Raw genomic sequence first — 24,821 nt, 5'->3', positions numbered from 1 at the left:
TACTATTTGCTTGCTCTTTCAACAGCCTGACCACAGCCCAACTGAGCAGGACGACAGGACTCCTGGCCGACTTCAAGCCGTCTGGCCACCCCCAAAGACAAAAGACACTGAAGAAAAAGTGGGACTGAGGTACACTGAAGCAGGTAATGTGAAAAGAAGCTAGGGACCCAGAAATGAATCTCTTCCTGCAATGGCTTTTAGTTCTAGCTTAGTTGACTCTCAGAATTCAGGATTTTGTTTCATTATAAACTCTAATGCTGAAGGCTCTCTTTTTGGTTTTGCTGTTAAAGTGAACCTTTGCACACTTATTCTTAACGAGCCTCTGAAAGATGAAAGATGTATGCAGTGGAGTGAATGAAAGGGGACATGTGTGTGAGGTAGGAGAACCTTGGGGGACCTGATGGGGAAGGTAGATAACCGATCCCTCAGGAGGCCAGTGGTTGATCTTCATATAATTTTGTGAGCTGGCAGTGTTGCTGGAAGAGGCAGAGTATGGTTCTCCAGAGCTGTAATCTGATTTGTTGTTTGCGTTTGAATAATGCTTTTGAGATAAAGGAACCTTGTGCAGAGTGAATGTACAGATACCATATCAGTTACTCGTTCACTTTTGTGAGACAAAGCTTTATTTAATGCATGGCCAACTTTAAAGCAACCTAACTCTCTGGAAACTTGCCCAGGAACTTTACTTAATTTATTTAAATGAAATGAGAATCTGGATATGGTTACTGTTTAAGTGAAAGTTTCCCATGAAATTTTAAATGACACCGAAGAATTAAAACATGGGTATATATTAACAATTGCATGTGTGTGTATATATATCCCTGAAATCTCTTTGCCTTCTTCCTGATATTTGGAGATTACCTATACATGGCTTATATTTGTTTTCTTAGGTATGTGTATGTATTAAGGTCTGTCTATCTGGTTATAGAAAAATACTTTTTTCCATTCCTGTTCATTGATAAACATGAATGGATCAAAATTTGGGTCGTTCAGTAGGTTTTTCCATAATATCAAATTATTCCAGTGATTGATAGCACATTGGCACTTGAATCTCGAGATCATTTCTAGCTTTCATTTACAGAGTTGCTGCTTATGACTTTGCAGGGCATTGGTTACTTGATAACATTTTCTTTCTGTAGTGTTTGACTTATAGGTTGAAAACTCATATGCTTAATGAAAATTTATAGTGATTTAAGTCTTCTCGCCTACATTTGATTTTCCAAAATTGGTATGCTTGTAATTGCAATATCGAAGCACATACTGAGTTATTTTTCTCATGACTTAGGATAGTGTGAATGATTAAAAGTACTTAAGTTTGCTTTAATAGAAAACCAGAATCCTGTGAGTTTGTTTTGTTTGTTTGTTTTTTTGAGATGAGTCTCACTGTGTTCCCCAGGCTGAAGTGCAGTGTGCAATTTCAGTTCACTGCAGCCTCCATCTCCTGGCTTCAAGCAATTCTCATGCCTCAGTCTCTGGAGTGGCTGGGATTACAGGTGTGTGCCACCATGCCCAACTAATTTTTTCTATTTTTAGTAGATACAGCGTTTCACTGTGTTGGCCAGGCTGGTCCCAAACTCCTGGCTTCAACTGATTCGCCCACCTCCGTCTCTGAAAGTGCTAGGATCAGATGTGAGCCACCATGCCTGGGCCTGTGAGTTTTTCTTTTTAGTTGATATTGGTGATTTTGACTAGTGTGTCATGGCAGTCTTCTTTGTAGTAATGGGCATCTGCTGAGGAAAGAAGGACATAAATGTCATAAATGATTTTGGAATCCACCTCAAGTAGTATTTCGGGATTTTTTTTTCCTCTACTGATACTCCTTAGTCTTTGCTTTCTGTCCTCTTGCATTTTTAGTGGCTCAAGGGGGCATCATAGTTTGCCTTGGCAAGGCTTTCCTAATCTTTTTAAAGATAATGAAATGTGTTCTCAGAGCTACCTAAAGTCTTAGATGTGATGAGGGAAAATGGGAGGAAGGAAGGCGCTAATACTAGTTCTGTTGGGTGGGCTCTGCCAGCTCCCTTACACACTGAGACTGAGTGGAAGCCACATGTGGAGAAGGCATCTGGCTCCCCGGCCAGTTTTCTTGGTTGGCATTCCTGTGGTAGAGAGTAGACTGCTATGTTCCAGGGGGTAGTGTCCAGTTCCTTGAGTCTTCTAAATTAATCAGCTGATATACTCTTCCAGGTAGCAGGGGTGGGGAAAGAGTTCCAAAGAAGAATAAGATACCCCATGGCTGCAAGAAACTTAAATTTTACCTTATTAGTGGATACTGGCATATGGTCATTTCATCATATATTACTAATTGTGAGGAAGTAGTATTTTCCCTGTGGTTTTCTTCTATAATTTAGAAACTGGATTTCTATAAGCATTTGGTTTATAAGCAAACATTTTGTAGGTATGTCTATTAGTTTTTCTGCCCTTAGGAAAACATACAAAATTTGCCATACTGTAAGGGGGTTCAGAGACAGAAATTAGATCCAAGATAAGGTATTTGAAGTCCTGTGCTTTTACATCTTCAGTGTTCTTTTTTAAGTTAGTGGAATGGGACGTTAAGAGTCTAGTATTTATGTTTCATGTGCCCTGCTGACATCCAAGCTGGTCCTTGGTGGAGCCAGGAAAAGATGGCATGTTTTCATCCTGAGCCCCCACTGTTCCTGTTCTGTCCCCAGACTCTTAGGACTTGCCACTGTTTTGATCTCCCTCTACTAAGAACTTATTTAATACTCTTTTTTTTCTGAGAGCTCAAGAGATCACCTAATACTGTACGTTCATTTTTGTTCAGGATAAAAAGGAATAGAGTCAATATTAGAGAGGCTGCACCTTTAAACAGTGGTTTCTGAAGTCCTCTTAGCCATTGGAGGGTAGCTCACCCCATTGCTGGTGCCCACTGGCAAGGCTGCTCATTCCTGCTACTCTAAAAGCAAAGCCATCAGCTTCACCTGAAGCTTGCAGGTGAAGACGCTGTGACTCCCTCCCTGGGCAGCTAAAGCCTTTGGCTACTGTTAGAGCCTCCAGTGCCATTCCAGTGATACTGTGCCCATTGTTAAGGGCCTCTCTGTGAGGTCTTGGAGCCTTGGTGATGTGTCATTTGGGAGAAGCAAAGCCCTGGCACCCTCAAGTGACTGCTATAAGTGCTAGAGCCAATTTCTAGGTGGGTCAGTGGGGGGGTAGGAGGAGGGGGGACTCACGGTGATAATTTACTGCTGTGTCTGAATTGCTCTTCTAAGATGAAACAATCATTTTCCATCCCTTGTGCTGTTCGTGCTTACATTATCATCAGTGTCATTCTCCCTTGTGTTTGGAATGCCTCACAGCAATTTTTAGTAAAAAGTATTTTGTTCCCTTTTCTTTGTAATGGGGCTGGGATAATCTGAGTGACAAATGCCATATAGTTCTCAGATTTGTCTTTCCAGTTTTCTGAAAATAGGACTTTGTTATTGAAACAATGTTGTGGAGTTGTCTTGATTTTTTGGGTGGGGACTCTCTCTCTCTCGCTCTTTTTTTTTTTTTTTTTTCCTTAAACTGGGCTTCTCAGATCCTTAAATGGTTAGTAAACTCACAGTGAGTTCCTGCCACGTTTTCTTTGCTGTATACCACACACACTCTGGATCCCATAAACTGAAATGGCAAGTGAAGCTTGGGGCTAACATCAAACCCAATCATGAACAAAGTGAGAAGGTATTTTGTGATACAGTACAAGGTGAACCTAAGAGGAGCATATCTATCTTTCAATTTGATGTGGCAAAAACAATTTGTCTCTTGAGATAACCACTGTTCTCTTCTACTCCATGTCTAAGGACACTCTCCTGGACTATGTGCTGAGATTGTATAAGTTAGTAACTTGCTCAAATTTTTTTTTTTTTAAAAAAGGAAAGCATTAGGATGTTCTAGGTAATGGAAGCATAGAAGTAGCATAGGGCTAAACTTCTGTTTAAACACATTAGATTACGTTTTTCCTTTTGCTTTGTTTAGTCCAAATGCACTTTGCTTTATTTTCTCTAGGGTAATTACATATATTATCATATCAATGAGGTTCCTACTAATCAGGAATCAGGTGGCACTCAAATGGAGTGATCTGAGGAGAGTTTATTAGAGACCTTTCACAAAGGTACAGACGGGGCTTAGGAAAAGCAATAAGAGAGCGCTACTCTGGGGCTAGTACCCAGGAGAAGCTTTTACCATGCCTAGGCCTGAAGGGGCAAGGGTAGGAGTGCTATCGGAAACTAGAACTTAAGAGGGAGGCTGAGTGGTGTGGAGACACTGCTGGATAGGACTCACAGCCCTAAGCAGGGAAGTGCATGGTCCACAGCGACATGCTAGGCTGGGAGCTGAGGGCAGGCAGCCTGATCTCTGCTTGTCCCACTCTCTGGCCCCCACCATTGTCATTCTCATTGGCCAAAGCCAAAGAGAAGTCAGCAGACTGGGACACCCTTGAGGCTATCATTTTAGGCCTGTGCAGACCTGGAAAGGCATGGAGAAGAGCCCCTGCATAGTTACACTGCAACCATGAGTGGCCAAGGCTTCTAACGCCCTCCTGGAGAAGAATCTGCACACACATGCTGGTGTTGCTGAACCGTACCACACGAGTTTTTAGTACGAGGGCACAAAGACAAACTTGCGCTTTTGTCATCCTGTGGGAGGGTTATATTTTCTAATATAATCAGTTCATAGAAAATGTGATGGCCATTATTCAGAGACTTGCTCTGTAGATAGCTACTTCATCTTAATGTGAAGGGTTTGTTTACTAATCTCAGAAAATTTCTCATAGATTTTTTATTACAAAGTAAAGTAAAATTTGAAGATATTCAGAAAAATCATGAAGCAAAAGAAACTTTCTGTGATTCTATTTCAGAGAAACCGTTGTCAATATTTTGAGACATGATAGGCCTATGTGAATTTAATACTGGAAAATAAAACTAAAATTTGAATCATATTATAGACTACTTTTTTTTTTTTAGACAGTTTCACTCTGTTACCAGGTGCCAGGCTGGAGTGCAGTGGCACGATCTCGGCTCACTGCAACCTCCACCTCCCGGATTCAAGCAATTCTCCTGCCTCAGCCTACTGGGTAGCTGGGACTACAGGCACATGCCATGACACCAGCTAATTTTTGTATTTTTAGTAAAGATGGGGTTTCACCATGTTGGCCAGGATAGTCTCAATCTCTTGACCTCGCGATCTGCCCGCCTCTGCCTTCCAAAGTGTTGGGATTACAGGCATAAGCCGCCGCACCCGGCCTATAGACTACTTTTCTTATTTAAACTCTTGAAAAGATTTTTGATAATTATAAAAATTTATTTCAGTTATACATAATGTATTATAAGTAATGGTACTATACATCTTTGTTTATAAGCATATTATCTTTAATAATTAGGATAAATTCTTATAGACAGAATTGCTGTACATAAGAGTATATGCCTTTTTAACATTTCTGATGTATATTACCATATTGCCATAGTTGTTTTTTCTTACCAAATACCTATCCCTAAAAATTCCCATTTTGAAACTGTTATTTTACTTATCATTTGTTTTTAATTTTACTGTGTTATCTGATGTGTGGAATTTTAAAATATTTACATAATCAAATCTATCTTCCTTTCATTATATAATTTCTGATTTTTCTTTTGGCTTAAAAGACTTTCTCTGATCTAAGTTTACCGATGTTTTCATATTTCTTAAATGGTTTCCTTCTACTTCTTTTTTTACTCTCCTTCCATTGCTCCATTTCATAAGAAAATTTTAATTTGGTATATAGTCTGAGCTAGAGATCAAAGACAACTTTTTTTCTACATTGCTAATTAATTCTTTGGAAATAATTATTTTCTCTCTATATTGTTTAGGATTGTTGGGGGCTTTCTGTTCTCTTTGATATGTTTGTATATTATGCCATATCTTACTTATTATAGCATTACAGTACACCTCAGAATCTGATGGTTCCATTTCTTCTGCATACTTTTAAAAATGTTTTTGGGTTTCCTCATATATTCATTTCAGAAAACCCTAAAATTTTTATTGGAATTATATTAATTTATACATTAATGTGAGGTAGGAATGAGAATGCTTAGTATTTTCACCAGGAGTGTGTCTTATAAAACTATTCAAAGTTTCTTGACATTCAATAAATTATACAGTAATTATTTACATATAAATATATATTTGTGTATTTGTATATATCTTGTTTTTTTTTCTAAATATCTTCCCTGGCATACTTTTTAAAAGACAAATGCATGGTATGGATTTGCTTCTTGTGATTTGTTTTTCTTAGAAGTCAAACGTGTTCCCAAGCCTCTAGTGGCTCAAGTACACTAACTTCGTTGCAGGTGATTTTCTCCCCAGGGCCAGTGCTTGACTGGGTGAAGGACACATTTGGGCTGACTTGTGGTATCTTCCCTCATTTTACTGGGGTTAGTGGTTCTTCATATTTTTAGACTCCTTCAAAATCTAGCAATGATAGAAAGCCACAGAAGAAAACATGACATCTAATTTAGTGTTTATTTTAGACCTTCTTCCCCAACCCACAGCCATCTGTGGACACCTCAAGGTTCAGAGGAAGAACCTGTTCCAAACATTCAACCCAAAGCTAGGCTTCCTTTCTCTTCTGTCTTCTGTTTTGTATTATGAAACACTGCTTGAAATTTCTTATTATTAAGACATTTAAAAATACATCATCATGATGTAGATCTCAAAATCCTCAAGGGAAGTGAGGTTAACGTATTTGGAATTAAAATGATACCATTTAGGGAACTGTCAGTGACTGAATTACAGAAAGAAAAAGAAAAATGTTTGAAGAAAACCACTCATGCTTTCTGAATTGACCTGTGTTTCTCTTTCAATGTGCATCTGGAAAAGCTTTTCTCTCTCCCTGCAGCGTCTCAGAGCTGTCCTGGATCTGGGGAATGGCAAATGTACTGCCCTGCTGAGTGTGAGGACCATAGCTTTTGTAGAGAAGAGAACTTAGCACAATACATAGTAGTTACTGAAAGTGAGCAAATTGTCAAGACATGCGGCATCTCCCAGAGATACATCTTTTCTTAGAACCTAAGAGCAATGCAGAAACATCCCTATTTAGAGTATTTTAGATGAAACAGAGTAATAACCTATCCCTCCATTTAATAAAGATCCACTTACCTTCAATTTGAATGTCCTTCATTAGAAAATGATAGCTGTTTGCCATTCTTCCTGATAAATCAGGTGTCCTTGCTTTACCAGTAAAAGAGAGCTATAAATACCTCATACTATTTTATTGTCCTGCTATAATTTGAGTTTTCATTTCTGCATTCATAGCTAACAGGCTGTGCTAGTCAAGAATGGATTTTCCTTTAAAGTCGTGTGTCCAGGTAAATTATCCTAACTTTCTCTTTCACCATCTAGGAAATGGTTTGTTCATGGTACTATCTTTCATAGACCTCTGTAGCATGCTGTCCTCACTTGCATGGAGTGATTGGATTGTGATAGCCCAGAAATTGGAAGCTGTACAGACTAAAGACCAGAAATGTCTTGCAGTTTATGGGTACAGAAAAAGGTTTACTGGGAAACTAGAGGTGAAGTGTATTGTGCTAAGCTTCCATTTAGTATACATAAACAGTTCCATTGTGCTAAGACAGGAGAGACTGACTCTCCCAACATAAATGGGAACTAAAGCTTGACTTTTAAGAGAGGAATCGAAAGTGGGGACTGGAGACTCAAGCATCACATATTGTATTCAAGGAAATATTACTAAAGATCTTTGGCTCAGGAAGAGGTGAAGCAAGAGATTAATATATAGAATCTCAGTTTCTACAATATAAAAAACTTAGAGCTGCAAACATCTTAGGTTATTTAGTTTAACATTCATTTCACAGATGATAATAGTGAGATTATGAATTACTGAAAGATACACATAACTTAATATTCTGTATTGGTAAATTATGTATAATAATTATAAGTTGTAATTGTAATTTGGAGATAAAGATAGTCTCAAATTGAAGAGTAATGAATTAAAAAATCTTTGTTAAAAACTTTTTTTAATCAATATATCAGTATCTAAAGATCCAACAAGGAAAACACATGGGATCAGAAGCAATTTTTGTGGGACTGTAAATTAGTATGGCCATTGTGGAAAATGGTTTATGGAAGTTCCTGAAAAAACTAAAAATAGAACTATTAAATGACCAGTAATCATACTTTTGGACATATATCCAAAGGAACTGAAACCAATATATAAAATAGATATCTGCACTCCCATGTTTGTTACAGAACTATTCACAATAGCCAAAACAATGTACATATTCATAAATGGGAGAATGGATAAATAAACTATGATATATATACACAATGGAATACCAATCAGCCTTAAAAGAAGGGTGGGAGAATTCTGTGATTTGTGCCAATATGGATATATCAGGAAGACCTTATGCTATGTGAAATAAGCCAGGCATAAGAAAAACAAATACTGCATGATCTCACTTACATGTGGAATCTAATAAAGCTGAACTCATAGAAGTAGAAAATAAAATGATGGTTTTCAGGGGCTGGGAATGTGGGACAGAAGTAATGGAGAGTTGTTGATCAAAGGGCACAACATTTTAGATAAACAGGAGAAATAGGTTTTGTGGTCTGTTTCATACCAGTGTGATTATAGTAAAACATATTGTATTATATATTTCAAAAGAACTAAGAATAAATTTCAAATGCCTCACCATAACAAATGATAGGTAAGAAAGGTGATGCATACATTAATTAGCTTGATTTAATCTTATCACATTGTATGTCTGTGTCGGAACACTGCATCATATACCCCGTAAATGTAGACAACTATGATTTGTCAATAAGATATTATACTGGTTATTAAAAATTATGGGATATGAAGTGAGTGGACCTGAACAATAAAATAGAGCATATGAGGCCATCCTGGCTCACTGGACTCATCTGCAAAAACTCACTTGGTCGTTTCAGCTGTTCTTTTGATTCCTCAAGCAAAAATCAAAGAAAGCAGTTAATGGTATTTTTTATGCTATGAAGCATAAGCAATTTCAAGCAAATAATGCTTCTACTCTGTGAATTCTTGGAAAGTTCAAGTTCATTCAGCTGCCATTCATCGAGCCACAGTTTGTGTGGTAAAATGCATGGTGTACATGTACATGGTTTTGGGAGGTACATGAACAAACATTTTTATTTTAACAGTTGTTATTTTAGTGGTTTTCCTGGGTTTTAGAGAAGATAAAACCAGTGCATTGAGTCTGCTTTGAGGTGTCTTTTGGAAAGATTAGAATGAAGTTGGTATGCCATATTATACACCACATTTTTACAAACATCTTTCAATAGTCATTGACTTTCTCATAATTTCTATTCGGGTGGCCTCATTTTTCTTCTCTTCTGCAAATCTTTGTCTGTTGCCAGCCACCATGTGTTCTTTCTCCAGGTCATCCACCAAGCAGCCTCTTCATCATCCTGGCTTCAGCCTCCTCCACCAGCAGTCCCACCATACCTTTTCACTTACAGTTTACTTCTTCCACTCAGTCCACTTTACATGTGCTCATAGCCATCAAATAGCTCAGCAAATAGAGCACACTCTTTCAGATCCCCTCTCCATAGAAAGCAGATGGGAAATTGTAAATTACAACTTTTTCTACTTCTGTAGAAAGAACAAATTATTTCTGAGAAATAACTACACCCAAAGTTGCAATAGGTAAACTCTCAAGCATTTTTCCCCCCAAGAAAATGGAAGTACCGGATGAAGGGGTGCGAACATGAGACGATAAAGATAGAAAATGATTTCAGAGGGAAAGAAAAGTAGGACCAGGAAAGTCCCAAGGACATAATTAAGTTTGGCATTGCTTTTATTGCAGGATTCACGGGTTTGAGCATCAATTAAACTTGACTTTGAAGCTTTGGGTCTGTCAGGTACCAACTGTGAACTGGAGCAAGATAGTTTACTTCTTTGGATCTTCATCCTTGTCTCTAAAAAATGAGGGTAGTGGGCCAGGTGTGGTGGCTCATTTCTGTAATCTCAGCACTTTGGGAGGCCGAGGTGGGTGGGTCATGAGGTCACAAGTTTGAGACCAACATGAGCAGCATAGTGAAACCCCATCTCTACTAAAAATACAAAAATTAGCTGGGTGTGGTGGCATGCACCTGTAGTTCCAGCAGGAGGCTGAGGCAGGAGAATCACTTGAACTTGGGAGGCAGAGGTTGCAGTGAGCCTAGATGGCACCACTATACTCCAGCCTGGGCAACAGAGCGAGACTCCAGCTCAAAAAAAAAAAAAAAAAAAAAAAAAAAAAAAAAAAAAAAGAGGGTAATGATAATTTTAAAAATTATTGTAAAGATAAAATGAGAGAATATATGTGAAGTTCAACTACAGCAGTATTGACTTTCTTTTTTAAAACCAGTTTTATAGAAAAATAACAAACAGAGAGAAAATTACACAAGAGCATATAGCTCCTTGGGTTACAGCAAAGTGAAAACACCCAGGAAACCACCATGCAGATCAATAAATAGCACATCTTTAGCACAACACAAGGTCCCTTCTTACCCGCTTCCGATCACTACAATTTCCCTTTTCCTCAAAGAAAACCACTATCCTGACTTCTAACACTATAGCTTAGTTTCATCTGCTTTTTTTTTTTCTTAAGATGGAGTCTTACTCTGTTGCCCAGGCTGGAGTACAGTGGTGCCATTTTGACTCACTGCAACCTCTGCCTCCAGGTTCAAGCAATTCTTCTGCCCCAACCTCCCCAGTAGCTGGGATTACAGGTGTGCACCACCATGCCTAGCTAATTTATTTGTATTTTTAGTTGAGATGGGGTTTTGCCATGTTAGTCAAGCTGGTCTTGCATTCCTGATCTCCAGTGATCAGCCTGCATCAGTCTCCCAAAGTGATGGGATTACAGGTGTGAGCCACTGTGCCCGGTCTAGTTTCCTCTGCTTTTGAGCTTAATATAAATGGACTCATTTTGTGTCTGGCTTCTTTCTCTTAACATTATGCTTGCGAGAATCATATATGTTACTACATGTGCCTGTAGTTCATTTATTTTAATTCCCCTGTGGTATTTCATTGTATGAATATATCACAATGTATTTATCGATTCTAATGTGGATGGACACTGATGTTGTTCAAAGTTTGTGGCTGTTATGATGCCAAATCAAATTAAGCCTAAATGTATCTTAAGTTCAACCTAAAGGTTTCTATGTATATAGCGAACTATAACCCAGATGGAGGTATAAACACTGTAGCCTACTCTTGTGCCAATCACTGAGCTTTGGCCAAAGGAGGCCAACTGTTCAAACTATGTTAAAATAAGGGAAACGCTGAGCTGTAACCAATCTGACTGTTTCTGTACCTCACTTTTTTTTTCCTGACTAGAAATCTCTTCTGCCACATGGCTGCACTGGAGTTTCTCAACTGATTCTGGCTGCCTGATTCTCAAATTGTTCTTTGTTCAATTAAACACTGTTAAATGTAATTTGGCTAAGGTTTTTCTTTTAACAATGACAAACATTGCTATAAATATCCTTGGACATGCCTTTTGATAAACATAGGAAGACATTTCTTTTGGGTGTATACCTGGAAATAGAATTGCTGGTATTCAGTCATATCTGGATTCTATGTCAGTAGATGATGCTAAACAGTTTTTCAAAGGATTTTTATCAGTTTATACATCCACCAGCAGCATATGACAGTGCCGGTTACTCCACATTCTTGTCAACGTTTGGTGTATTTGGTTTTTCTAATTTGAGTTCGTTCTGGTTTTTATTGGTATTTCCTTGATCACCAGCGAAGTCAAGCACTTTTTCATTGCCATTGCATGTCCTCTTTTGTGGAGTGCCTGTCTGAGTCATTTGTTTAATTTTAATGAATTGTCTCTTTTTCATATTAATTTGTATAAAAGTTATTTTTATATTCTGGATATGGGCCCTTTGGTTAAGTGTGTTGCAAGTGTTTTCTCTCTCTCAAATAGTGGTTTTCGATAGTAAAAATTCTCAGTTTTACTCTAATGAATCTGGTCCTATTTTTTAGGGCATTTTGAGCCTTCTTAAAGTTATCTTTTCCCTCATCCAATTATGGAAATATATATATTTTACTTAGTGCTCTTCATTTGTCATTTAGACCTACAATATACTGGGCATGAACTTTGTTTTTGGTCTTTGAGTTGAAGTACAGTCAAGTTTGTTTTTACATCCAAATTATCCAGAATTGTTTATTCAAAAACCCATCTTCACCCTCTGGCCTGTATTCTATTCCACTGTTCTGTAGCTTTGTCTAGCCTTGTACAAGTTTTGCACTGTCTTAATGGCTGTGTGAACACACAACTGAGACAGGTCTCAGTTAACTTTAGAAAGTTTACTGTGCTGAGGTTAAGGAAATAGCAGTGACACAGCCTCAGGAGGTCCCGATGACATGCACCCAAAGTGGTCAGGGTACAGCTTGCTTTTATACATTTGAGGGAGACATAATACATTAATCAATACATGTAAGGTTTTCAGTGGTTCATTCTGGAAGGGTAGGACAATTTGAAGGAGTTGGGGGGCTTCCAGGTCATAGGTAGATTTAAACATATTTTGACTGGTAGTTAGTTGAAAGCATTATTATCTGTAGAGAGGAATGTCTGGGTTAAGATAAGGGCCTGTGGAAACCAAGATTTTATCATGCAGTTGAAGCCTCCAGATAGCAGGCTTCAGAGAGAATAGATTATAGATGATTATTGGACTTAAGATCTATATTGATATTAATGCTGGAGGGGTATAACAAGGCATGTCCAACCCCCACTTCCCGTCATGGCCTGAACCATTCGTTCAGGTTAAATATTTGTGTGCCATGGCCAAGGAGAGAGTTCATTCAGGTGGTTGCAGGGGATGGAGAACTTCAAATTTTATTTTTGGTTTACAAGTATAGCTCTGTAATCAGTTATGATGCCATGCTAGAGTGTGTTCCTGTTCCTTGGTTACTCTCAGCTCTTTGTATTTCCATGTAAGATACAAGTAGCTAGAACTGTTCCATGCATAATCAAGCAATACAGAGTTTTAAATAACTGAGACGTAAAAGCTTTCACCAAAAACTGTTGGGAAGAATTTCAGCCTGCATTTTCCAGAAGCTGTAATTGGCTTTATGTCGGCCTCATGGTGGGATCCCTCATTTCTTCAACTCCCTTTTGCTGTTTGCGAAGTGTTTAGTTTTCCTTATTTCTGTCTACTCTATTGTGACCATTTCATGTAGAAGAGGAGGGAAAGGGTAATTGGTTTTGATAAACAGATTGCTCTTGCTTCTCAGTATGAAATAGTATGGGGATGGATGCAACATTGTTAAGGTCAGCCTTGCTTTCTTACAGAAACTATTTTTTACATCCTGAAAGTTTTTTGGGGGAAAGGCACCTTTACTTGATGCATACCCGTGTAAAAATGAAATTATATCATATCATAATTGAGGACTTAATAAATATAAGAAAATTTAAATGAAAAAATTCTAACCTTTTAATTTACAGGATTAGAAATGATCTTAAAGAACATCTTGGTGAGATGGTATGGTATAACTGGAAATTTATATTTAGTTGTATAATAGGAAATGTATTTTTGGTCTTTGTCTCTATTTCCAGGCACAGATATCCTAAAACTCTTTGAATTTCCTGAGAAATAGGAGTTATTTGCAGATTTTTTGTTATTCAGTGAGCCTGTTTCAACTGTACTAGAGTTTATGCTAATGAGATGACTCTTGGAAGGGCCCCTAGAAAGTTTCATGATGAGGGTTGGACACAAGAAAGTTCGTATCTTCATTAGAGGGTTAGAATTTTCAGCACCACCTATCAATCATGCCTACATAGTGAAATCTACATTAAAAATTCCTAAACAGAAAGAAAAAGAAAGAGAGAGAGAAAGAAAGGAAAAGAAAGAGAAAGGGAGGGAGGGGAGGAAGGAAGGACGGATGGATGGACAGACGGACAGATGGACCCTGAACTATAGCACTTGGAGAGTTTCTGAGTTTAAAAAAACACATCCACATGTTTAAAAAGTAGCACACCCCAGCTCCACAGGGGCAGAGGCTCCTGTAATGGAGACCCTTCTGGACCTTACCTATACCTCTTCATTTGGCTGTTCATTTGTATTCTTTATAATACGTTATAATAATACACACAGCATATTTTTGAGGTTTGTAAGTCTTTTGGAGGAAATTATCAAACTTGAGATGGGGAGTGTTGTGGGAACACCCAAGTTTGTAGCCAAGTTAGTCAGATGTATGGATATTCTGCGGACCCAGTACTTGCGATTGGCCTCTAAAATAAGGGCAGTTTTGTTGAAGCAAAGGTTCTTCTTGGCCTCTTTGCCAGACTCACAGTAGGAGTACCCACTGCACTCAACTCCTTGTGGGAGTGAGCACATGCGTGAGCGAGTGTGGGATTTGGCTGACAGCTCCAAGTGCCAACATAGGAGCAACCTCCATGCAGAGCCCGTTGCCAGACCAGGCATGTTACCTCAAGGGGAACATGGCAGTGCCCAGGCAGGGGTGCCTGCAGCCTGATGGATAGTATTAGCAGCTCAGTCAGCAGGGTGACTGCCCTCCATCAGTGAGGGCAAAGGCCCAGTGCTACAGCCTTTCAGAGCACCTGTGCTCAATGGGTTTCAGGCTTTTTTCCAAGTCCAAGAAGAATAAGTTCACACTGATGATTGAAGGGTGATGAGAGCAGAGGATTTTATTGAGCAATGGAACAGCTCTCAGCAGATAGGGGATGTGGGGAATGGGGATAATCCTCCACCCCCACAGTCAGGTATTTTCTCTCTGTGTGGGTCTGGGGCCTTTTATGGGCTCAGAATGGGTAGTGCATGCCGATTGGTTTGTGAGTATGCAAAAAAGGTTAATCGAAGACACCACTCAAAGGTGAGCATGACAGTGTAGAAAACCAATTAGGAAAGGGTAGGTATATACATTAAGGGTAGGGATCAATCAGAGGAGAACATCCAAATGGGCAGATAAGTTCTCAATCCAGTCCAAGCATTTAACTTATAGTTTGGCTTTCAGGCTTTACACCGTGTTTGGTTTGGAGGTGAGGTTTCACCAGGGACCTACCCCTATCTGCCTAGGCATTTGGCTGCTTCCTGTCACTATCATTGTGAGGCTAAGCCTATAAATCTGTGCAGTCTAATGCTAACTCTGGTGTCAGAATTGAATTGAATTGTAGGATACACAGTTGACATCAAAGAACTAGTGTTGATACTGGAGAATTGATTGATGTCAGAAAAAAACATCAGACAGGTGAAGTAATTCTTTTTCTTTTTCTGTATTTAAGTCTTTGATTCCATGCATGTGTATTTGCATGGTCGTGTATATGCTGGGCCCAGCATTTTTATTGAGTTCCTTTTTATTCTATGAATGTTTTCCATGTTTTTTTTTCTGTAGTCTTCATAGTAACGATTTTTAGTGGCTATATGCTGATGATAATTTTAATAAAATATATTAAATCAAATATTTTCAGACATTTCAGCTGGGAAACTGGAATCTCAAGGCAAGCTACCAGCCTAATTATGCATAGTTTCATGTGTTCTTTGAACTGGAAGGACCCTTGGAGAACATCAGCTTTAGTTCTCTCCTAGTTGGAGAGAAATGGATGTCCAGAAAGGTCATCACACTTGCTGATTAGTGATAGTGTTAGCAGCAGCCTCAATTTTTTCCTTTTCAGAAGAAAGAATTTGACCAAGGGACATAACGCAGAGTGAGAGACCAAGGCAAGTTTTAGAGCAGGAACAAAAGGAAGTAAAGTACACTTAGAAGAGGGCCAAGTCGGTGACTTGAGAGATCAAGTGCACTGTTTGAGCTTTGACTTTTGGTTTTACATGTTGGCATGCATCTGGGGCCTTGTGTCTTTCTCCCCTGATTCCTCCCTTGGGGTGGGCTATCAGCATGTGCAGTAGCCTGCTAGCACTTGGGAGGGGCTATGCACAGTGTGTTTCTTTGGGTTGAACACATGCTCACTTGAGGCATTTTTCCCTTACCAGTCAGGTGTTTCTAAAGGAAGGTCATTTACCAGTTAAACTCTGCCATTTTGCCTCTTCATACCCATGCTTGAGCCCACTCACTCAACTCCTCAGAACTTATCAGGAAGGTTTCGATTACCAGTTTCAGGTGTTTATATCTTTTAGGAGACGGCCTTTCCCTGGCACCAGCTGTGACCAATTATTATTTTAGAGATGCAGTGTCCTAACCACCTGACCATCACCTGCTGGTTGCCTGACATCCTGGTGGTGGGAGAGGGCCCTTTTCTGCCCTGCTCATGTCTGACTAGCTACCTCCTGTAACAGGAGAACCAGGACTACAAAGCTGGTCTTCTGACCAAAAGAAAGTACCGTCATGTGGTTACAAGCTCAAGCTCTCAAGGGCATAAAACAAAATGGAGACCTCATCCAGTTTTTTGTGTTTCAAGAAACTGCAGCAAAGTTTGTTACTGATCAGGTTGCCAGACTGGCTTGAACAGCAGGCTTATGAGGTTCTAAGCCCATATTTTATCCTAAGGTATTTTTCTTTATGACAGAACCATATAGAAAGACACACAGAGCACTCCAAATTGGCTGCAGCCTCACAAATTACTTGTTTCCATTAATCAGAACTTTACGGGAGCTAAACAGTATTATTATCATTCATTCAAACATTTTTTACAGAGATAGAGACCAGAAATATGACTGGTAAGAAATTCTTACCCTTTTTGCCAGTATGTCAGTGACCTTAGTGACACCGTTCACCATACCATAGCTCCAGGGTCCATCCTGCATCAGAAAGGAAAGTTATGAAACCACAGACAAAATCCTCAGTTTTGCAAGTTGCTAACCAAAGGGTTACATGGAGTAACCAAATTAGCGTTTTTCATTCTGGCCACAGCAAAATACTTGTGACAAAACATAGACATTAACCACTCTGCTTAGTACCCAATATCAAACTGGCAAGGGTCAAACTTGTCCCCAGATGGGCCCTGTCATTTCTAAATCTTTTTAGAAGCTTCTGCATATGAATAGGCATCCCTAGATGAGACTAATTTGGGAACCCTTATTTTTAAATGCACTTCAATGTATTGTTCATTCAGAACGTTCCTCTGTGAGTTATCTTTAGTAACATTTTGCCATTTCTGTAAGACTTTACTGCTTCCCAGGCCTAATGTTTAAGCCGAAAGGAACTCAGTTTTCCAGAAATTAAGGATCCCATTTTTATCTAAAATATTGGCTTTGTTTTCAGGTTCCCTTGATTGACTTCGCCAATGATTTTTTTCTACCTAAGTGTGCACAAAAAATGAAACAAAGGGTAAAATACAAAACTCCCTGTGAATTTTCAAAAGCAAACTTTACAACCCCTGCAATACAACCATTTTACTACCAGTTGCTTTCTGACCTAGCGAGATGTACGAGACCTCTAAGTGGATCCAATCCAGTTAATTACCAGATGAAGTTCGATCCTGGACCCAGTCCAGTTTCTGTCATGACTTCCAAATCCAGTTTTGAACAGATATTTGCACAAAGAAACTTGGCTAGCCAAAACACAAATCCATGGAGCTCTGAAATCCAGGAGAGAACTTACCATGATCCCCAGACCCTCTGAGAGATCAAAGGACACAGGTGAGTCCAGCAGATACAGTTACAGCGGGGGTATTGCTTACCAGCCAGAAACCTCTGTGGCCAGTGGCACTTTTGCCTGAGTTTGGCTCTGGCCTGCTGGGCCCACTTGGCTGGTGCTACTGGCCTGGATCCCATACTTATCAAGGATGAGTGGAGTGGCATGGGATATGTAAGCAAGCAAGCATGGGGTCCAGCCACTGCCCACAGCCAGGCATGCTGGCTGCAGTGGAGTGGGTGCTGGCTCCCTCAAGGTTATGGCTGGACCAAGTATACTGCAAGCAGCTTCCACAGCTGGCACCAGGGAATGCGGTGGCACCCAGAATCTTGGAGGAGCCAGAAACTGCAGAGCCCCAAAGCAGGTGTCACAGTCCTAACTCAGGGAGCTCCTAGGTCTGGGCTCCCCGAAGGGCCACAGCTCTTCTCTCCTTCTTGTCGCCCATTATGTGGCAAGCAAGGGGCATGTTTTAGCCCTGTTTGTGTTACAGCTCTTTCAGGCCCACCATTCAGCAGGTCCCAAGTACTTGTCTGGCACCAGGAAGAATGAGGTACATGGACAAGTGGAGGGTGAACAAGGCTTAGAAGAGATTTATCGACAATAGAACAGCTCAGAGGAGACCCACAGAGGGTAGCTGCTCTTGACAGCTGATTATTCTGTCATCTTTTCAGCTCTCAGCAGAGAGGAGACCCTGGGTTGCATAGCTCCTCTCTGCAGCTGATCATCTCATCATCCCCTTTCAACTTTCAGTAGAGAGGTGGCCCTGGGGTGGGTAGCTCCTTTCTGCAGCTGGTCATCCCCTCACCCTTTTCACCTCTCAGCAAAAGGAAATCCTGGGGTGGGTAGTTTCTTTCTGCTGGCAGGTCATCCCATCGTCATCTCAGCTCCCAGCAGAAAGGAGACCCTTGGGTGGGAAGCTTCTCTCCACAGATGGTTGTCTTGTTGTCCCTTTTTGATTCTGGCTGGGTCTGGGGTTTTTTGGTCTTCAGAGGAGAGGAAATACATACTAACTGGTCCATAGGTGGCCATTGGTGGGCCCAGAAAAACACTATAAGTCCCCACTGTACTTTGTGGAACTGGTAGCCCAATCCTTAGGCTTTAGGCCTTCCCCAGGTTTAAGGTGGGACTTCACCAGGAGCCTGCCCTTTTTTTCTCAGGAGCCTGTCTGCCTCTTATTACTGTTCATGGATCCCAGGGTGTTTGTGCCAAGGGTTGCCTTCAGGCTGGTGCTGAGCTGCCCTCAGTTCTTCCTCAGTTCTTTTTTCTTTTTTTTTTTTTTTTTAATGGATTGGAGGTTTCAGTGGGACGGGAGAATCACAAGGAATCAGGTGTTCAGAGGAATGTATTGAGTAGAGGTGAGGAACTAGGATGTTGAAAAGCAAAAAAAGGAGAGAAGGAGAGGAAGAAAGAGGAAGAAAAAGAGGGAGAGAGAACAGGAATATTGCTTCATTCTAAAAATGGGTATTAATAATTTTAAAACAATCAGTTAAGTTATCTGTAAAATTGCAGTTCTTCCTCAGTTCTTCCTTTCCATTCTCATTTGTGCCCCAAGTCTTGAGGGCACCAAGGTGGCACAGTGCTGGCATGTCAGCACTGCCCTGAATGTGTACTTACCCAACTAGGTTGTGACCATGCCTGGGCTTGGCCTAGCTCTAATCTGTGCTGAGATTACAGCAGGTGCTGGAAGAGGGGAGAGGTTGGGCAGTGGGAAAAGGTACCTCTGAACCTGCAGGGGAAGGAGGACTTCCTGGGTCCCTGAGAGTGCAGAGATACCTGAGTCCACAGCCATGGCTTGAGCAGCTGCAGCTGCGTCCAGGAGGGTAGGGCTCTTGGCCCCCAAGAGTGCAGGAATTCCTGGTTCCACAGTTATGGCCAGGCAGCTGCAGCTGCACCTCGGGAGCAAGAGGCTCCCACTCTGCCAACTCAGAAGGGGTGGGCTTCTGCTTGTTCCTGGCTTTCACTGGCTCCATGGACTATAGACCTAGCCATGCCTCTCCCACCATAGCCAGCATCATGGCAGCAGCCATTTCAGACAGGCCGCTGCTGCCATCAGTACCTTGCTTATTTACTCAGCATTCCTGGATGTCATTAAAGCTTTACTTTGGATCCCGCTTCTGACACCAAAGAAAAACTTCAGCCAAATTAAACTTAAAGTTGAGTTTAATTGACCAATGAACAATTCGTGAATTGAGCAGTCTCCAGAATCACAGCAGATTCAGAGAGATTTTTGTACAGCCACGTGGTAAAACAAGAGTTATAAACAGCATAAAGAAAATGATGTACAGGAAATGGAAGTAAGGTACAGAAACAACTGGATTGGTTACAGCTCGGCATTTGCCTTATTTGAACACAGTTTGCACAGTTGACCACATTTCATTGGCTAAAACTCAGTGATTGGTACAGGTGTGGGCTACGGTCATTTTACACTTCCATTTGTTATAACATGATGTTTATGATGTACATGATGTACAGAAAAACATTTAGGACAAAAATATTTAAGGAGGCTGCTTTAGGCTAAAGTTGATTTAATGGTTGTTGACTCTCATGATCCTGTGGTTGACTGGGCACCATGGCTTGCTGCTCAGCATCTCAAAAGGGTATTGTACTACATAGTGCTAACCAGGGAAGAGATCAAAATTCAAAATTCAGAGTACAGTTTCTATCGAATGCCTACAATTTTTGCACCATTATCAAGTTGAAAAATCAATATAAGTCAAATTATATTCATAAAATTTGATTCTATGGCTAGAATCAAATCTAAACATACACATGTGTATTAAAATACAGTCAGGGACTGTCTTTTATACATTATTTGTTTTTCCATTCCCTTATTTGTTTTTGTGTGTGTTATAGATAAGGATGTGTTAAGGGGTAGCAGTGTGTTGTAATGATTGGGGAGCTTGGGCTATGGAATTCCATGCCATAGAATCAAATTTTAGGCTTCTGCAGCTACTGGCTGTGTGATTTTGGGCAAATTAATTCCCTTTTGTGCCTCAGGTTCCTCATTTGTTAAAAAAAAAAAAAAGTTGTTTTCAGTATTCAATGAAATAATGCTGAATCCTTGTGAAACCAAAGTAATGTAAGCTGCTATTATTAGTTTGGTTTTTCCCAAATTGATCACCACTGGCCCCACCATCATTGACTAACTACTTCACACTTGTTCTATAGACCATGGAGTACCAACATGCTTTTTTATAAATCATTTTCAAATGCTGATCTATTTATAGACTCTTTATTATTTTTTTCTGGTGTATTTATCTAAAGTGCCAGTTCTGTAATTTTTAAGTTATTTAAATATCTGATCATTCAGATTACCTCAATTTGGTTTTTTCCTCTAAATTTTCTTTGGATACTTAGCTACATACACTCTTGTATATGAATGTTAAGGTTGTTTTCTTAAGATCTATGAAATGATTCTATTGTAATTTTTACTGGAATTTTATTATATTTATAGATCAATATAAGGAATCTTATAAAACTGTCTTCCCATCTAGGAACATAACTTCCCTCTTCAAGATTTCTTTTATGTCCCTCTGTAAACTTGTATCATTTTGTTTTACAGCTTTTGCACATTTACATTTATTTCTGGATATTTGATTGTAAATGAGATTTTTCTCATTTTTTCTCACTGATTTTGTTTATGTACCAAAGCAATTGATTTTTATATGCTTCTATTCTGACTTTTTTATGCTCTTATTAGTTCTACTAGCTTTTCAACTGAGAGCATTGGATTTGTTTTTAGGTAGACATGACAATTTATGTTTTATTTTTTATTGTGGTAAAATATACATAACATAAAATTTATCATCTAAATCATTTTAAATATTTACTTTTAGCTGTGGCAAAAAATCCCCACACAGCATAAAATGTATCATCTTACTCGTTTTTAATTGTATAGTTCAGTAGTGTATGTTCACATTTTTGTACAATGGTTCTCCGGAATTTTTCATTTTGCAAAACTGACACTATGTGCATTAAACAACTCCTAGTTCCACCTTCCCCCATTTATATTTCTCCCAATCATACACAAGGGTTCTAATTTTTTTATATACTTGCCAACAATTATTTACCATTTTTTTTCCTGAAAAAATAGTAGCCTTTTTAATGGGTATGAGGTGATATCTCATTGTGGCTTTGATTTTCATTCCTTAAATGATTAGTAAGATTGAGCATCTTTTCATTTGCTTATTAGCCATCTGTATGTCTTCTTGGAAGAAAGGTCTATTGAAGTACTTTGCCTACTTTTTAATCAGATTATAAACATTAGAAAATAAAACACAAATTGTTAACTATTTTTTCCAGTCGTTTTTGTTTTTGTTTTTTTGTAACTAGTGAGGAACATCAAAGGAAAGCTGAAAAATAACTGAATAGTAAACATTCTTGTATTAATCCTGGTTTTAAAGGTTTCCTTCTGATATTTTTCAGTTAGGTGTTATGGGTGGAAGATTTTTGGTTAACAGTATTCTATTCTAGACCTAGGCTTCAAAGTATTCGTCACAAAAAGTAGTTTGAATTTAATTATTGGTATATTTCAAATGACCATGTGATTTATGTGATTTTCTTCAATCTGTTTAGCGATTTACATTTTAGATTTATTAGTGTGGAACCATTGCTACATTCTTGAGATGAGTTTTATTTGGTCATGATGCAATGCTAAATTTGATTTGCTGATTTTTCTGGCCATTTTAAATAAGGAAAAATCTTAGCCCAAAGTAATCAACCTTCTGAATTGAAGATAAGGGAAACTAAAGGAAACTACGGAGACATTTTCTGTATTTTAAGTAGCAAAATATCCAGTGACTCTGTAGTAGAGCACTAGAATTGTTAAATAGAAACAATAACAAATGGCTTTCAGATTCCTCCTCTGTGCTAATCTCTGAAGTTATTTTTTCTTAATGTGGAGACTCCTTCATTATACCACCATTCAAGATAAGTAGAAGTGAACTTTGATAGAAAGATGCTATTGTATGTTGAGCTACATGGCATGGCTAGGATGACTCCTGGGGGATTTCCCTTGATTTTGTTAGAGCACATATTCTATCTCGTGGTGTAATCTTAGACGTTTCAAGTAAATGGCTGTGACATCAGAGTCACCAGTGCTTCCAGATCATATCTAACTCTTATTTAGTAAAACCAGCATATTATTAGTGTTTAATTCATTGGTGCTATTATTAATTCCACTGTTATAAATAATAATCACTTATGTAGCAAATATAGTAAGCATCTACTAGGTTCTGCTAAATCTGACAGGTACTTGGAATTGAGCAGCTTATGTTTTGTTGTTGTTTTTTCTGTCACTGGGAAAGTGGGTACATGACAGAGAGTAGGGTCGGGAGAGGTTAAATGTATACAAATACAAAAATAAGTGCAATCAAACATTCTAGGTGCTCTTATAGAGAGAAGGCTGTATTATAGAAAGAAGAGTGTATAGCATACAGTGGAACACAAAGGAGACTGTCATCAGTCCTACCTAGAGTAATTAGGACAGGCCTCCTGAGCTGACTCAGAAGACAATAGTTTGGGTAAGTCAGATAGAGGCAGGGTAGAGCAAACATGCAGAGCAAAGACAGAGTAGCACTTGTTTGTAGTTTATCATGAATGATGTATATATAAGCAAATGATACCCAAGGGCATTATGCCGGTAGATTGGGATGATACCAGGTCTTCCATGGGGAGAGAGATTATGGCATGCCATGCTTAGCACCTTGAACTATAGACAGGGGAGCCACTGAAAGGTTTTAGGCAAGGGAATGACACTGTAGGACTTCTCTAGAAGTACCAAGGATGGATATGAGTCTAGGAGGAAGGTGAGTGGCTGTGGTGAGGAAGTAGACTGACCAATTTGGAGTTTCTAACAGTAGTCCAGAGGAGAGATGATAGAGACAACCAGTGACTTCTATTTTCTTATGAACATATACATTCAAAATCTTTATTATTCATGACACTGAGTGATAATGGAATCAGAGATAATAAAAATCAGCAGATATTCTTGGTTTCATTTTAGGTGATGGCTCATACCTCTTTTCTAGTTAAACTTATTGTCAGGACTATTCAAAGAATAGAATTTACATCAATTTCTTTGCCTGACCTGGGGCAGATGTAGGGCTTAAAAGTGATATATATATTAGTCTTTATTATTTTTAAATTTTATCCAGTGCTTGGGTAATATATACATTCAGCTCTAGGTAACTTTTCCAGCAGAACACTTCATAAAACCAGCTGTCGAGTGCCAATTTACACAAAAAATATGTTTCCTCAATAACCTATTATGTTTTAAACAACAAGTAATTATCATATTTGCTACACTTAGACAAAAATCACTCACTGCCATTCTACCAGCGTCTCTGTGATGAGCCACATACTTTCTGAGGGCGTCAATTGCCCCAACCCAGCCAACAAATCCCTATCTCATACTTGTCAACCTTGGAAAATCATTATTTCTGTTCCTTTATCTTTCGAATTCTACCCACCTTTCCCTCAGTTCCAGTTTTGCTTCCTTATAAAGACATTGACTACTTCTCTTTCCCATTACCTTTTCTGACTTTTTTGATGATTGGATAATGACTGTGATAGCTCTTTTATTGTCAAATTTTTATTTACATCTTATTATATTGTTTAACATCATATATGTTTGTTTTATCCCCCATTTCAATCTTTCTCAGTCTTCACTGGGGTTACAATAATAATCTGGGGAGCCTGCTTTAATTCAGAAACCTGGAGTGAGTCTGTGAATCTTCCTTTTTAACAAGATACCCACACATTTCATATATAGGAGGTGCTCGATTAAAATTCTTCAAAGTGGGGGACACAGAAGCATACTCCAAAGAAAATCGTGGAACCCTGAATAATTTTGAGCAAATTACATTCCAGATCCTCAGCTTCCATTAGTACTCTTAGTTTAAATGGAACTTCCATCCACTTTTCAACAAAAGGTGAAAGTCTCACCCATTCCAAATCATTCTCTGATACCTTGCTCAAGTGTAAAGACTCCCAGGGACTTAAGGATAATTCCAAATAATATCTCTGGGAAGCCTTATTTGTTAAAATACCAAACATACCTGTTTTATATTGACCGTTTGCTGAATTTTATGTGTTGTTTTCATAGGTTAGAAGCAATAAAAATCATAACTCAGTCCAGAAGTAAACTTAAAATTAAAATTCTTTTGATGACAGGACATTTTAAAATATCAAATTATTTTACTATTTACATCCCATAGAAATAATGAGAGGGTGATTAATAAGAAAAATTCAAGCATAA

The 24,821-nt window shown here is 38.9% G+C and overlaps 1 protein-coding gene across 12 annotated transcripts in view; it reads left to right on the top strand.

Annotated features, from left to right (window-relative positions):
• The window catches only part of FMN1 (formin 1), a 415,109-nt gene that overhangs the window by 128,129 nt on the left and 262,159 nt on the right, over window positions 1-24,821 (top strand). For 8 of the 12 annotated variants that reach the window (XR_008474691.2, XM_035259914.3, XM_035259915.3 and 5 more), the window contains one exon: window positions 26-143. The exons of the other annotated variants lie outside the window; for them this stretch is intronic. Coding sequence is in view for 7 of the 8 variants with exons in the window: in XM_035259914.3 (XP_035115805.3) it covers window positions 26-143 (118 nt within the window). In the remaining variant the exon portion in view is untranslated. The remainder of the gene's footprint in view (window positions 1-25; window positions 144-24,821) is intronic. 12 annotated transcript variants of the gene reach the window in all.

The sequence above is a fragment of the Callithrix jacchus genome, chromosome 8 (genome assembly GCF_049354715.1).
Source record: "Callithrix jacchus isolate 240 chromosome 8, calJac240_pri, whole genome shotgun sequence".
NCBI classification, from domain to species: domain Eukaryota; kingdom Metazoa; phylum Chordata; class Mammalia; order Primates; family Cebidae; genus Callithrix; species Callithrix jacchus.
The sequence above is the reverse complement of the archived record's forward strand: the minus strand, read 5'-3'. Positions and strand labels throughout refer to the sequence as shown.